Source organism: Dermacentor silvarum, chromosome 7, assembly GCF_013339745.2.
Source record: "Dermacentor silvarum isolate Dsil-2018 chromosome 7, BIME_Dsil_1.4, whole genome shotgun sequence".
Taxonomy (NCBI): domain Eukaryota; kingdom Metazoa; phylum Arthropoda; class Arachnida; order Ixodida; family Ixodidae; genus Dermacentor; species Dermacentor silvarum.
In genome coordinates, this window is record NC_051160.1 from 4882261 (window position 1) to 4897973 (window position 15713).

Consider the following 15713-nt stretch of genomic DNA (forward strand, 5'->3'; position numbering starts at 1 on the left):
ATCAGTTAGTAATAGGCGGGCCACATTTTCCAACGCACGCTACACATGCAATGCTGCCCGGGTCGGCAGTGCAGCGCTACAGGTGTGTCCTTCGCACGCGCTGCCCACGGGAAGCGCTTCTCATCAACACCACCGTTTCACACGCGCCTTCTCGTGGTCATCGAGTCTCTCTTCATGTCGGTCTACTTACGCCGCAGCACACCTGCTTACTTAATCAGCTCATGTTTACTACAATTCATATTGCTACCAAAGCCGCTCACCTTACTTCGTATGACATTGCTGTGTTGCTATCGCATTCATTGCTTCGCCCTTAGGGCGAAGCTGTGACATTTTTCACTCGCACATACAGCATACGGCGCGCGGCGACTGCGTTATCGCCCTTGGACTTTATACGGAACATCTATGAACCAAAACCAATTTTAGGGCCACAACGCGTCATAGACACCATCTTTAGATAGCAAATACGGATCTCAAGAGCCATACTTTTGCTGGCGGAAACCGAAAATACGTCATAGTTATCGCCCCCGACACTTTGGGCGGCCAATGCGATCGTCAAGCCACCAAGCCAAGCGACATGAAAAGTAAAAATGGTCGCTCGGCCAGGCGCGGGGTGGCAGTTCACAGTATGATAGGGGACCGGTCCCACAGTTGCGACGCAACAGCGGGGTTACCAATGCATTGAGTTCTATGGGAGCTGTGCCGGGACCGGCCGTAAACGACGTAACAGCCGGGAAAACGCAGCACCCATCAACATAACAGCGGGGTTCTACTGTAACACTATACGACGCTACGACGCCATCGTGACGCTCGCTCTTCGTTTCCGATGCCTCGCGCTTGTGCGAAACGACACGCGTTCACGCATCCGGTACCTGGTGTGACATTCCAAGGATGAGTGCTTCGACGAAAACGGAAAACGGGCGCGCGTTACAATCGAGGGCGCGTTAGAATCGAGTAAATACGGTAAGCGTTTCTTTTTCGAATTTTCGTCCCGAACCTGCATATAACGAAATCCTCTTGATAACGAAGTTTCTCGGGAATTTGTCAATTTCGTTATATCCAGGTTTAACTTATTGTAATTTTATTTTCAAAAGATTTTATTAAAAAAATAGGAGGTCTAAGTCAAAAACTCGCTTGAAACAGTCGCTAGGTTGTATTTTTTTTTCAACAGATCTCATCAAGTTCGGTGTATTGGTTGCCGAGAAAAATGATTTCTCTATTTTGATAGGAGCTTCCGATCTAAAGCTTCCTTTAAAGGCTCATTCACACTAGGCCGACACGACACCGATTTTGGTATGCCGACTGTTGGCGACAGCAGCTCACAGGTCGGAAAACGCTGTTGCCAACGGTTTAAAGGAAGGGAACGCTGTCGCCAACAGTCGGCAGACCAAAATCGGTGTGGTGCCGGCCTAGTGTGAATGAGCCTTTAAGGGTTAGATTGAACCGTTTTCTTTTTTCTGACGAGATTTTGTAGCAAGTATAAGTGCGACAGAAAAACTGCATGAAGTAAACTTCAATATCTATATCACTCTCCTGTCAAATATTTCGGTGGGCACGTAGAGATACACACTTTTCAATTACGCCTTCTCCCGTTGCAGGTCCACTTCGAGCTCGCTGTCGTATACAATAAGCAATTTTGTAACCTTAAATGTAAGGGTGACAGCCGTTGGACAGACTAGCATCCCTAAGGGGGTAGAATTTTTTAGAGTGTACACGTACCTGAGGACGTAGTTTACGCAGATGATGCTCTGCTCCTCGGAGTTCTTGTTGTTGCAGATGACTGTGGCACAGGTCTGCATCCAGGTGAAGCCGCCGTTCTTGTTCATGATCCGGTAATAGCCGCTCATCACTTGGCCCTTGTTCATCACTGCGTGGCGGTGAGGAGGAGGCGTCGTCATTATGCACCCGACACGCACGTCCCAGAGCGCACGCTGGGCGCAGATGTAAGGACAGCGGGAAGACACTGGCGCCACTGTATACTGATATAAGATGATTGAGGCACCTCACGCGGTTTAGAGGAAGGCGTTAAGCTGGACGCCAACTCATATTTACTAATTTTAACGCAGAAATAATCTCACCAGGCTAATCACGAAACCTAACTGAACAAAATTCGTTGCATTAAACGCAATCATGGTAAAGCATAGCAGCTATTCGGAGACAGAAAAAGAAACGGAGGAAAGGCAGTGACGTTAACCAGAAAAAAGGAAGTCCAGTTTACTACCCTGTAAGGGGGAGGGAATTTAAATAGATAAAAAGGAAGAAAGGTGAGTAAGGAAGCATAAATCGCCGCACGAAATTCTGAGGCGGCACAAGTGTCACTCTCACAGTCTATCTCGCCGGCCCGTACACCGCAAGAAGCGAACTAGCGCTCTAGCTGCCTTTAGCGCATACGTCTGTTGTCAACACTGCCATAACACATTTTGCCCTGACCGTGGCCCTCCATCCAGCGTCTCTAGCGCGATACACATCCCCTGCCTTTCCGTGGGCAGGTACACCGACGTGCGGTGGTTTCATTACAACCGCATTTGTCACAGGTAGTGTGAAAAACATTTCTACGCTTTGGGGCCTACCTTATCCCCGAATAAGTATCGTCATTTATCTTGTGTGCATTCTTTTTCGTTAATACTACGCCCCCAACATGCCGTCCGTGACCTGAAAGTATTGGGTGCGCAGCGTAAGGAAAGACACGCAAGGTACGACTATTCTTCGGTGACAAGCTAAGCTCTGAAGAGTGACTTTTTTTCTTACAGTATAGGACTCTGAGCCATTCCACTAAGGAAGGATTATGACTCGGTAAGCACGATACGAAGCCACAGACGGTACAACAGAGTTTCTCCACACCTCGATAGTCCAGGCGGAAAAGAGATGTTCCAAGTCAGGAACAAGTCAGTGCAGGCGACTGTTCGTGAAACTAGGCACTCAATTTTCTTACTAGATAAACTTGAAAACAGGGAGCTTTTGTGAGTGTAAAGCTACGACAAAACAGTCTGTTGCTCATGGCACGCTTATCTATGTGGCGTCATAGGTGGTGTCCAAAACCTGACGTCTATGACGTGTTTCCGGCTCCCAAAACTTCTAACGCCGCATGCATCTGGCAAAAGCATCGCCTTCGATATCTGCATCTGTTATCCTGACGACGCCGTCAATAGGGCGTGGATTTGGGCACCACCTATTGCTTACTCTTTCAGTAGAACGAGCCAGTGCCTCCTCTATAATAGAGGAGGCACTGAACGAGCACAGCGTGCGACGCGGATGCAAGACGGTCGACTCACGGTCCACGTGACACTTTCTCAGTTTCTGCACGTCCTGCCCGTGCACTAGGGCGTACAGGTTCCGGCCGGCCAGGTCCTCGGGGCTGTAGTCGAGCAGGTCGGCGACGCGGGGCTCGCAGTGGGCGATGCGGAAGTCGAAGCCCAGCCGCGTGACGAACATGTCGCATTCGAGGCGCACCTCGTTGACCGAGGGCGGCGGCAGCGCGATCGCCATCGCCACCATGCCCAGGATCTGCGGCGGCTGCTTGGAGCGGCCGGGCGAGAACGAGTACTGGGGCCGCAGGTGGCACAGGACCAAAACCACCTGCACGTTTGTTCGTTTAAAGAAAGTGTGAACGAAATATGATGACATCACAGCGCCAGAAACGCTGCCAGCCGCGTACACGCCCATGCACCTTCCGCCGAGCCACGCGAAACCTCGCCAAAGTGATCGTATCTCTGATATCAACAGCATTGTGGCTAGAGTAGCGACAGCTTCTACTCGGTGAGACAGAGACGACGATGACACGTCAATCGCATAGAGGTATGCAAAAAAACTTTTGCTTTAAAAAAAAGAAAACGTTTTGGATTCTCCCATCTGACGCTGTGAACGACAATCACCAGGAAAACCGAGGGAATATGCTTTTAGTAATAATCATAAGAAGCCAAAAGACACTGAAGCAATGCTTTCTTCAACTTTCAGTTCCATTTTGTTTATTACGATTATGAATCTTGTCGAAAAACGTCACCCTCATATGGTTCCCTCGACTTTATGTGATTGTTCCATGTGTATGTGGTACGGGTGGTATATACTGACCCTGTATCCGGAAGACTTGAAGTGGCAGCCTCGCTTCGTAAGAGTAGACTTCATGCGTACGCAGAAGGACCTTTCAAGACCCTTGTAGGCTGCGCTGCTACTGAGAGTCATCACGGGGGCTGGCCTGTCCAGCGAGTTTGGCGTCGACGAGCCGTCGTCCGAACCACCCGAGCCGCCCGACGGCGAGGACACCGACTGCGACAGGTTGATGCCCAGCTGCTCGGCCAGCTCGGCATGGTCCTGGTGGTGCACGTAGTCGAACACGCTGCTGCCCGTCATCTCCACCTGCGGGGATGTCATCGCAGCGTCCGCTATCCAAAGAACGTTTTGGTGGTCGTATACTATATAAGCCTTTACGATTCCTCAAGTTCTGTAGTAATCTGAGAAAGGAAAGCGACTGTGCATGAAAACCTACAGCCGTCTGTTGCTGTACCTCTCGCTCTTTATTTTCTAAGGATGTTTGGACAAAAATTTCATAATATTTTACAGGGCAATCCCTCAGCAAACACCACAATCATACCACACGAGAAGCTCTATATATTGCCACGTGTCCGCAATATTGTGTTCGATAACCATATCACATTTTTGTCCCTATATATAGTATCTTTGACCAATAAAACTCAGTTGGTAGTCAGCGCCTGTGTTCGTACTTCTTTCCGCTAACCACAGCCCACCTATGCTCTTCCCATGCATATCATTTTACGCCATGAACTTCGACCAGCTCGCCCAAATCGCAGTCTTGACGCGCTACATAAACTTTGCAGTGCCGAAGACTATCCAGACAATACGGTATTTAATGACAAAGTATTCTCAGTCCCTTATGATTCCACAAGATATTTTAAGACATTTGAAAGGTACCGAATTTAACCAGTGATCGATTCATCTCGGTTAGAGAGGCAAGTTTCTTTATGGGTGTCGCCAAGCCTGGGCATTGATGCACAGTGCCGCAGATAAATGAATTCTTGCTGGAGTTAGAACTGAGGCAGCGTTGCAAGAAGTGTGCTGACCTCCACGGGGTGCACGTTATTTCTCTAGCCCTACGTGTTAGCCTCTTCGCTGAAGTGTCTAGTACTTATCAACACGTACCTTCGTACGCCTCCACAGCTCATTAGACAAGCAAGTCGCTTACGAAGCTTTTCGTCTGCGTACATCTCTGACGCCGGCGCCTTACGGAGCCGCAGTTTCGTGTGTATTACGTATGAAGGATCGCACACAGCGTAAAGAAAAGTAGGCGTTTTCCTATTGTCTGCCGTTTATTTTGCAAACATAATCTATTCGAGCATCGTTAATTCAGGAGTGCTATGACTTCGGATGACCAAGCTTCTTTAATGCGATTTCCTTATACAGGTCACTCACGGGCCTTCTTCGATAGTTTCAACGCAAAATAAAGGCGGGCCGATGCTGCAGGCTCTGTAATCAGGCGGACCAATCCTGATATCAATGCAGGATATGTGTTCTCCCATGGGTTTTAATATAGTTTGTAACATAGACGAATCACGGAGGCAGTGTAATCCAATGCGTGGGTGGACCGGACACTGATGGTGATATCGCATTACAGTAGCTCAGTTGTAGCATAATGAACTGCGAGTTTGCTTTTTTTTCTTACCTGAGACAGCCCAAGGTAGATGGACACAGTTTCCGAAATGTACAAAAAGCGGCCATCTGCTCCCAGCGCAAAGGTAAAACCATCTAGTGACTGCAAAGAGGAAAAATTAAACAAAGAAAGACGACGTTATTACAAAGGGTTACGCGAGCTACGAAGCAACAGTACCGCTTTGGTGCCATGAAAGACACCACAGACATTGTTATTTTTATTTTTTTTTGCACGACTATGTTAATCAAATGGTAGGAGTACTGCTCCAATGCTATGGGTCCTTAAGAGGAAGGTTTAGCTCGGGAGCTCCTATCTAAACAAATGGAAAGAGAGAAATCGGTCTGCTCTGCATCCAGAGCGCCGAATTTGACGAGTTTTGTTGCATTTAAAAGAAAAAAAAAGTTATACTTCAGTGATTGTCGAAAGCAGACTTTATTTAGGGCGCAAACATTTTTGACAGCGAAGCTGTTTAAGCCAGCCGTAATTTGTGGTGGGATTCGAACGCGCGCACCCCAGGTCCCAAAAAAAAAAAAAAAAAAAAACTATACAGCCACGCTTGCAGAACATGCATTTATGCAAACCATATGATTGCGTTCGAGCATCGTCGTCTTCGTCCACAACTGGCGCGTTCGTACGCTCGAGCTCTGCGAGGTGACGAGGTTTTGCGCGCTATGAGAGCGAGAGAGAGACGCATTCACAGAGCAAGGGTGGTATTCTGTAAGAGTCTACCTAGTGGACTGTCCATTTCGGTTGTCGCTGATTGGCTGCTGTTTGATGTGCAGGAAGGTGCGAGCCAGTCTCCTTGCTGCACATCAAGCAGCGGCCAATCAGCGACAGCCGAAATGGACAGTCCACTAGGTAGACTCTTACAGAATACCGCCCCAGTTCTCCTGGAACGCGGTGTCGGTGTTGCAAGCTGCGCTATGCAACGCGCAGTGACGGCCGTAAGTCCGAGACGCGCGAAGAGAAATTATCATCATCGTGGGTAATAAGATGAAAAGTTCGTGCGCAGTTCCGGAAAATGCTGGGCTACGATCGCCCAGCTTCGCTGTTTCAAGCGTTGCGCGGCCGAGTGCAAGGTTTTTTTTTTTTTTTTTTGCAATTTTAAAATTGCAAAAATGAAAGGAAAAAAATTAAAAATTCATGAACCGTTTTGGACTGTAACTCAGTAATAAAGATATCAGAATTATGAAAACTGCACCTAGTAAGTCATTTAAAGTCTACAACGCTGATGTATTTTGCACCACTCTCAAATACACTACAAATGTATGAATATGACTTCTCCTGAACCCTCGTAAGCAATGTATCAATTACACGTAAGCTTTCACAACCTAAATATCAAAAGAATGTATAAGTTATATTTTTTTCACATAAATTTCCCATCTACTATATCAAGCTAATATATAAGTTATCGCAGTTTACAGCGATAACTGCTTTTGGTGCAGAGATATAGTTATGTAAACCTCGTACTTCAATTTTTTTTAAAACGTAGTGATTGTTGGCATTGAGAAATATATATGAGGTGTCAAGTAAACTATTGCTTCCTGCAGTTTCTAAATATTAATTTTCCCTCTCACAAGTAGCAAATTTATTCAAATCGGTCCAGCGGTTGTCTTAAGAGAGCATTTCTGCGTTCGCAGTTGGCCCCAAGCTGAATCTTCCTCTAGTGCCGAGCTAGCTTTCTCGCAATGCTGGTTGCCGAAAACACGGCGACCGACACATTTGTTAAAGGGACGCTCAAGAGAAAAAAGGTTGCACTGTATTTGAAAATTCTATTTCTAGAGTATTCAAAAAAGCTACTCTTGACGTTGAGAGGAGGTTTTATAAACCATACAGAAAGACCGAAAAAAAAAAAAGAGCGGTTGCCGACGCCGCCTTGAACTGCCCGCACCAAGCTGCAATGGCGACACGGATTTCGACGGCGCCTGCTCGGTACCAGTTAATCTCTTATGGTGCAGATGGACTCCATCGTATTCCGAAAAAGCTAAATACTCAATTTACCAAGTTTCGAAAACTGCGGCACATCGGCCCAAATATGACAAACTAGAAAAAAAAAAACCTTTGAAATCCGTGACGTCACATTCACTTATAACTGTACTGAGTGTTTGGCACAAACATGTAAAAAAATGGAGGTTTGGCCTTCATTTGCTCTTCTATAGTAATCAATATATTACCGCGAACATAGCCGATATGAGTTTTGAAAGAATACTTAACCAGTGTAAATTTCGTTGCTGTTTGTATTTATTGTTCCTTTAAGATTTATTGTTTGTTGCTGTCACTCTCATGTTTGGCTTACTTTTGTTTATTGCTATATCACTCCAGCATATTTCATTATTCATACATTCATATTCTTCCTCCCATATTATATTGACACAAGATGTTTATTCACGGTATTATACTTTCTTTGAAAAAAGGCTTTCCGTGGAATATAAACCCAAGTCTCTTCAGCGCAGTTTTTTGCTTTTTTGCAGCCCAGTCTTTGTGTCTTTGTAACGAAAATAAATACAATTTTTTTTCGACTAGGAACAGTATGGACACAATTACTATCCCAGTCGCGCCTCTGTTGAATACAGAATAAATCTGGATTTTTCAGGCCTGGAGTTCAAAACATAAAATATAACGTATACAAGAAGTAAAAAAATAAATAAATAGAAGGAAACCAACGTTAGAATAACTTCGTTCAGCGTTATCCTTCCCTCCAGCTATACCGCTCCGGCGTCAGTGGCGAAGCGCTAGGCAAGGAAGATACTGAGAATAAATCGCCGACGGGATACGCTTTTGCAGAGAGGCATGTGTACGCCGTCTGAATGCGACATTCGGTGCGAAGCAGTCTTACAATGCGACACAGAGACAACGAGAATCCCGGTGGCGCGGAGTCGCTTCGAGAAAGCACAAGTACGTATGCGTAGCTTAGAAACAAGCTAAAAGAAATAAAGAGGAAGACGAACGTCCTGTAAGTATTCTCGAGAAACCTGCATATACAAACACGCCAAAAGCAGTACGACGAGATCTAGAAACGTGAGTCAGTGTGCGTACACCAACTCACAAAGTTCGGTGCTGCAGGAGCGAAACTGGGAGAGCTTAAACTGCAGCGAGCTACGTTGTTCACAGACGGTATACGTAACGACAACAGTCGGATATGAATGCGCGTTGCGTTGTCTCCTGCGCTACGTGTGTAGTTCCGACGAATCAAACACGTGACAGAGAAACGAGTCACGTTCCTTTACGTGGGCGTGTTTGGGCCGAAGCAATACCGCCATGCATGCTTTGTTTTACCTTTAGCCAGTGATTGCTTTCACCGAATAATAGAGAGTTTTAGAATAGGGGCCCCAAACGTTTTGGGGCCCCAAAGAAATAGCGTCGACACCACTGCGCATGCGCGAGACGCTAACTGCGTTTGGGTTTTGCGTCGGGCACGCTATTTCGCCGATTTAGCGGGAGCCCCAAAAGCAGCCCCAAAAGTTTTGCGTCAACAAACATGGCGGCACCCATCGAAGCGGCGGCTCTCCGAGTACCAAAGTCGGCTTGATTCGTGGTAACGCGTGAAGTTCCTAAGCTAGGAGAAGTGTCTGCGGTTATCGCTTTCTCTCAACTAACGTGTGTAATGAAGATTGATTCATTAGACGCAGCTGATTCTGAATTCGATTGTCGATTCCATTGCTCGTAGGCCTAACGTGGATTAGCTTGGCTGGTGAAGGCACGTCAAGTTGGTTACTCAAAATTAGGCGCAATAAATCGCTTGCTGCTAACAGAATAACATCTTAATTGCAATTAAACGCAAAACCACGAAAGTCAAAATTACTCTTCCTATCATAAAATGGTATAGTTTATTTTAATATTTAGAATAGTTTTTCTTTGACACCGTAGTGGCGCTGCAAGCGCAACACGTTATTCGCAAATGCAAAGCCCTATTCTAAAACTCATCACTCTTGCATGCCCCAACGCTAACACCCGCAAAGCTCTTTGGGGCCCCAAACTTTTGGGGCCCCTATTCTAAAACTCTCTATTACCTCTTGATCACGTTATCGCTCAGCGCAAGACGCGCTTGCTGTACTCGAAATTTCAGAAACGTTGTCGCCATTTCCATAACGAGACACCCAAGTCTAACCACATCGTACGGGCGACGAGCATCGTGCTGTACGATCACGAATCTACGTAAGCCAAGCGATTTCTCTGGAATGTACGGTGACGCATACCAACTTGAGCCGAGAGATTTTGATTTGTCAGTCGTCAACCATCCTCGTCGCTATCGCTGTCATTTAAACGTTTTTCTTACTCTTTCTTTTTTTTTCTTGGCGGGAGGGAGGGAGGGAAAGAGAGAGAGAGAGGGGGGGGGGACGTCTCAGAGTTTTTACCGTCGCTACACCACAACAATACGCTCAAAGCATAGAGTTTCCACAAACGTTGCCAGCTGCGACTATGGCGTTATTGGAGTTACAAGTATGGCGGTTCCGCCAGCTTGGGAATGATGATGGACATGCTTTTGCCTAAACGTCATCATTACGGCTGTAAACGATCTTGTAACGAGCCGAATATTGCGTTTAAATGCAATAATTCGCAATGATTATGGATGTGCGCAGAGAAAAATATGGCCGAGTGCACAGTGTTCACGAAAACTATGACTGCTCGGAAATTTAGCAGGAGAAAAAGAGTAATAAATAGCCTCCACAGGAACGTCTGAAGCCACAGGCGCGAAGATTAGACAAATCTATGCGCTACCCATAATTCCCATGGTATCTGAATGACCGCAGAGCGGGAGGTTTTTCTCGTAATGTTTGTGGGAAGCTCTGTGGATCAAACAACTGTCAGGACACGGCAGTAAGCTGAGGCCGGGCCACTGCTTGTGTGTTGCTCGTAAGTGCGAAAAGAGTGACCCTATTGAACCACCATAAACAGAAACAAAAAGATAGCATGCTTGCGTCGTGAAACACACTGGGAGAGAGGGGCGAATTGCGCAGGACGACGTAATGATGTATAACATGCACCTTTTCGAAGACGCTGTAATTCCTACACGAATTCGAGCTATGTTTCGTTTCTGTGCAAGCCTGAAGGTACCATTAGGTAAGATAAAAAGCTGGCGCAATGCTTTATTTTTCCTGAGCTTGTGCTTGCAGCACCTTATATGGTTATTCGACCAGCGCAGTTTCCTTATGTCAAAGCTGCGCTACAACACCGTGGCACTCCCATGCACCCGAGTAATCGCGCACCACTCGACAAATATTCAGAAATTCAAATATATGATTTCTACAACCAAGCTTTTCTTGTTTCTGCAGACCTTTAGCATGTACGCTCGTCGCAGCCCAATAGATGGACGTAAAGGCATCGTACGAATTCTGCTTCGCTGAACGGAATTAAGATGGCACGGCGCGCGCACGCGCGGGAGCACCTATCTCCCTGCGTGCCGCCTCTCATACACCCGCCTAGCTGCGGCATCGACATCAGCGGCTCCTGGTGGATGCCAGCGAATGCTCGACACGAACGACTCCCTAGATCCCCGAAAAAAGAAAGCTGCTCAGTATGCTCGTCACGACGGGAGAGCTAAGCCTGGCAGAGAAGAAAAAAGGCAGGGCAAGTCAGTCGACGGAGCGGCAGGCGCATTCTTCCTCGACACGAGTGAGAGTTAGCTCGCACACACTCTCTTCCCTTTGTGTTACACGTTTACTTCTCTGTTTCATTGTTTCTTCCTTATTATTTTTTTTTGTCGTTTTGGCACGACGGAATGTCCGCTTCGTACAGGGAGCCGAAGCTCCGGTTGCCGCTCAGCCCCCTGGATACACAGAGAAGGGCTCGCTGACAATCTGGCAAGCGCCTAAACCAACGAAAAGCTGTGCGAGTTGGTAAATAAACGCGGTTTGAAAACAGTTAGGCGCAGAGAACGCGGACATAAGGAGGAACGAAATGGACAACACACACACACACACACACACACACACACACACACACACACACACACACACACACACACACACACACACACACACACACACACACACACACACACACACACACACACACACACACACACACACACACACACACACACACACAATCTTCTGCGCATGCGCGCTTGTGTTGTCCTCTTCGTCCCTCCCGTTTTCTACGCCTGCCATATCAAACAATGTAGTGCGATTGCCGTGTTGCCCTATAGCGTTCCTGGGCGTCGCCAGGCGTTGCAATAGACAGCTCTGCAGGTTTGATAAACCCAGGAAAAGACACACCCTTCCTCCTTTATGGAACGACAACCACGAGCGCCGGGTTGTCTCGAGCCTTGGATTCAAAATTTCGCTCCGTCGCTCTCCCACCGGCCCGCGCGAAGTGCCGATGCGGCTACCGGCTGAGCGATAAGATAACGACGTGCGCAGACATGTAGGAAAGGCGACACGTACTGCCAAATGAGAGGAATAAATAGAGAGAGAAGCGTAAAGGGGGAGAAGGGTGGGAGTTAGCGAAGGAGAGATATAGGTACAAATATGCGGATCGATACACAGAGATATGTGGGGTGAATATAAATAGCTATACAGACTGCGAAACAGCTTTTCAAGAGATAGGATGGAGATACAAGAACAGGGTAGATGAAATCGCAGAAAGGTGCGCAGGTTGAGAGTTGGTAAGACGGATGTTTAGACTGTGATACGGATGCAAATAAAGCCAGTGACAAGGATAGCGAAAAAGAGAGCGAAGGAGATGCACATAACCAGATTTAGACTAGCAGTATATGCGTACGAGAAAAAAAAAACACGAATACATTGTGATAGGGAGCCATTTTAGGGAAGTTATTTTTTCTTTTTTTTTGTTGATCGCTTGCTTTTTGTTTGTTTGTTTGTCTGTTTCTTTATTTGTTTGTTCACACGTTCCACAGGCCATTTCTTTGACCTTAGCAGGAGGAACATATAAAAATTCAGAAAGCATGTACAAAGTCGCAAACTGAGAACAAGAACATTAAAGAATTGAAGTAAATATAAAAGGACGACAACATTTGCACAACGGAAGACTATAACACCAAAGCACAGAAAAAATGTAACACTGCCAAATAAATACTTACGTCACTGCGACATAGCGAGAGCCTTCCCCGTTTCTCGAACTTCAAAAGCGCCTTCGCGGACGGTGCGAATTCTCCAACAATGATTCGTTTCAGTCCATGTGGCGCAGCGCGTTTCGTATATATACGATTCGCGGGATTCAGGTCACGTTTCGCACGGGCGGGGATAGGAGATGCGTATGGGCGCCGTCTCTTATATTCGGCAAATATTCAGCAGCGACTCAAAAAGAAGCTCGGAAGCCGTCGACACCCTGAGCGCGTCTCGAAGCAAACCGCCGCCGAAGCCTCCTGCCCGAAAACCGGAGGCTGCCTGCCACATGTAAGTTAGAGACACGCAAAGCGCACCGAATTTCGTCGATAAGACGGTGTCTTTTTTTTTTTTTTTCAAGAGGACTGAAGAGACAACAGCCTGGTTGGCCACATCTTAAGTCCACAACGCCCAACGTAATATTTTTTGGTATGCTCAGCTTGGTATCTCAAAATGCTTATTTTGGTGCAGAAAACTTAACGCAAGACCCATACCAGCGTGTTTCACACTCTCAAGCGAAGTTTCACTCATGGATAGCTCAAAAAAAAAAAAAAATCATTGCAACGTGCGACGTTTCCGTTATCGGTGATGTACCGGCGGCTGGCCAGGCACTACCCTTCAAGCTCTCTGCGACTTTGCCACGCTCTGCTCTCTCTCTCTTTCAAACACACACACACACACACACACACACCAAGTTAACCTACCAATTAAGTTAACGAAACGACCATGAGAGCACCAAGACGTAGGCGGCTCTTTCATGACCTACATGACACGCATGTCATGACATTCATGTCTTGAGTCCCCAGGAGTCCCTTTAGGTACGTCTAAGAGACCTTAGGGCGAAAGCCTTAGTCATGCTCATGACTATGACTTCGACCATCAACCTTTAGCCTTTTCCTTCACTTGGTACCACATCCGAACCCATTCCATTGGTTTTTGAGTGTTAATATTTTTTTTCGCTGAGTCATTCTCATTTTTGCTGAGTCAAGGTCGTGACTATGACTTCTACCGTCATCTTTTAGTGTTTCCTTCACTTAGTGCCCACGTCCGAACCCATTCCAGTGGTTTTTGAGTGTTAATATTTTTTTTCGTTGAGTCATTGCCATTTTTGCTGAGTCATGCTCATGACTGATTTCCACCGTCATCCTTTAACGTTTCCTTCACTTAGTGCCCACGTCCGAACCCATTCCAGTTGTTCTTGAGTGTTGATCTTTTTTCGCTGAGTCATTGTCATGACATACATGACACGCATGTCATGACATTTATGTGATGACCTATTATTTATATTCGTCATACACTGCTGTCATACTATGCCAATTTTGACACCTACCAAGTTGACGAAACGACCATGAGAGCACCTAGACGTAGGCGGCTGTTTCATGACCTACATGACACGCATGTCATGACATATCATTTATGTTCGTCATATACTCTTGTCATAGTATGCCAATTTTGGTACATAGCAAGTTAACGAAATGACAATGAGAGCACAAAGACGTAGGCGGCTAGATAGATAGATATTGTCAAAGTAGCAAATGTTCGCCAAGATATGCTTGGCATTAAAAAAAAAGAAAAAGCGTCTGCGTTTTAGACACACGTGAGTCGTGCATGCATGGTTTTTTGCGAGAAGCACTCACCTGTAGAATGTGTGTGCCTTGGTGCTGCTCGAAAATGTCCACTGCGAAGTTGTTTATGGATCGTCCCCGTAGTGAAGCTCCTGAAAAACAGTTTGCAAAGCAGCGAGTTTAGCAAGAAGAAGATGTGAGAGCATCGTTGTGAAAGCACAGGGAAGTCCGTTTGACCACCGGCGTTCCGAAATCCTCACAATGTATTTGTTGGCTAGTTTCAGTCAGCAATACATTTTTTTTGTGGAGCCTAATGTCACATATCTACAGATATTCAGTTTTTTTTTTTACCACAGTAAAAATCGCGCATACGATTTTCCGGTTGATTACCACGTTTACTGGCCGATTGCAAGCAAGTTTTACTTCCCTATGGTTATTTTATTCGAGGTTAGGTGAGGACGCCATTCGTTCTTACCTAATGGACGTATGGCGTTGTGGATGACAGTCATTGATTTTCTTGGATACAGAGACTTGGCTATTTATTGCTGTGAGTGTGAACTGTAAATCTCGCGCAAGACTCTGCACGGTTAAGTACTTCGCAACATCAATTATTATTATTATTATTATTATTATTATTATTATTATTATTATTATTATTATTATTATTATTATTATTATTATTATTATTATTATTATTTGATTTGAAAATATATACACAGGAAAGGGCAAGCGAGGAGCAGAGCTAGCAACTGCCACCGGAAGGGGCCACAACGTCTGCCTACTCTTCAATTAAGGCCTTCTACGTAAAACACTCTGTGTAGCCTCCTGGCCATTGTGAACAAGAGATCCATACGGATCTCGAAACGTCATTTTTCTTAGTTTATGGTCAGTGGCCTGCTTCTTCCCTAACAGTGATTTCGCCCGACCAGACAGTATTCCGTCTAACTCTCCAGTACATCTACACCATCTGAAACTAGGCTTCTCAGGCGGCCGAAATATTTATTGTAGTTGGTACTTAACGTCTATCTTTTTTCTTCCCCTTTTAACGCTTTCTTGAATCTTGCCTCCCGACAACTGCATGCGCGCGCACGAACACAACCCACTCAATCACCACTCGCTCAATCACTAACTCACACTCATGTGCTTTTATCGAACGACTCAGAATTTTAATTATACCGCGTTTCATCGCGTAAGTGTGTGTGCTTTTCTTTCTCTCTATTTCTCAACAGATTTCTCCTAAAATCCCTTTATATAGTCGTTACCCCTTTACCCAGCACAGAATAACCAGCCGGTGCTTACACTGGCTAACTTCCCTGTCCTTCTCTCTCTTTTACCGCAGCCGCCACCTCCTCCTCCTGCTCCTCCTCCTCACTCACTCACGCCCTTACAGTGTAACTATACGTACAGTTACTCCCTCTCATT

General features: G+C 46.1%; 1 protein-coding gene across 4 annotated transcripts in view; it reads right to left on the minus strand.

Annotated features, from left to right (window-relative positions):
* LOC119457470 (protein trachealess-like) overlaps positions 1-15713 on the minus strand; it is a 405858-nt gene that overhangs the window by 18514 nt on the left and 371631 nt on the right. For all 4 annotated transcript variants that reach the window (XM_037719036.2, XM_037719037.2, XM_037719038.2 and 1 more), the window contains 5 exons: positions 14364-14443; positions 5672-5761; positions 4066-4350; positions 3270-3573; positions 1717-1864 (listed from right to left, as the gene is read on the minus strand). In XM_037719036.2, the coding sequence (XP_037574964.1) occupies positions 1717-1864; positions 3270-3573; positions 4066-4350; positions 5672-5761; positions 14364-14443 (907 nt within the window). The remainder of the gene's footprint in view (positions 1-1716; positions 1865-3269; positions 3574-4065; positions 4351-5671; positions 5762-14363; positions 14444-15713) is intronic.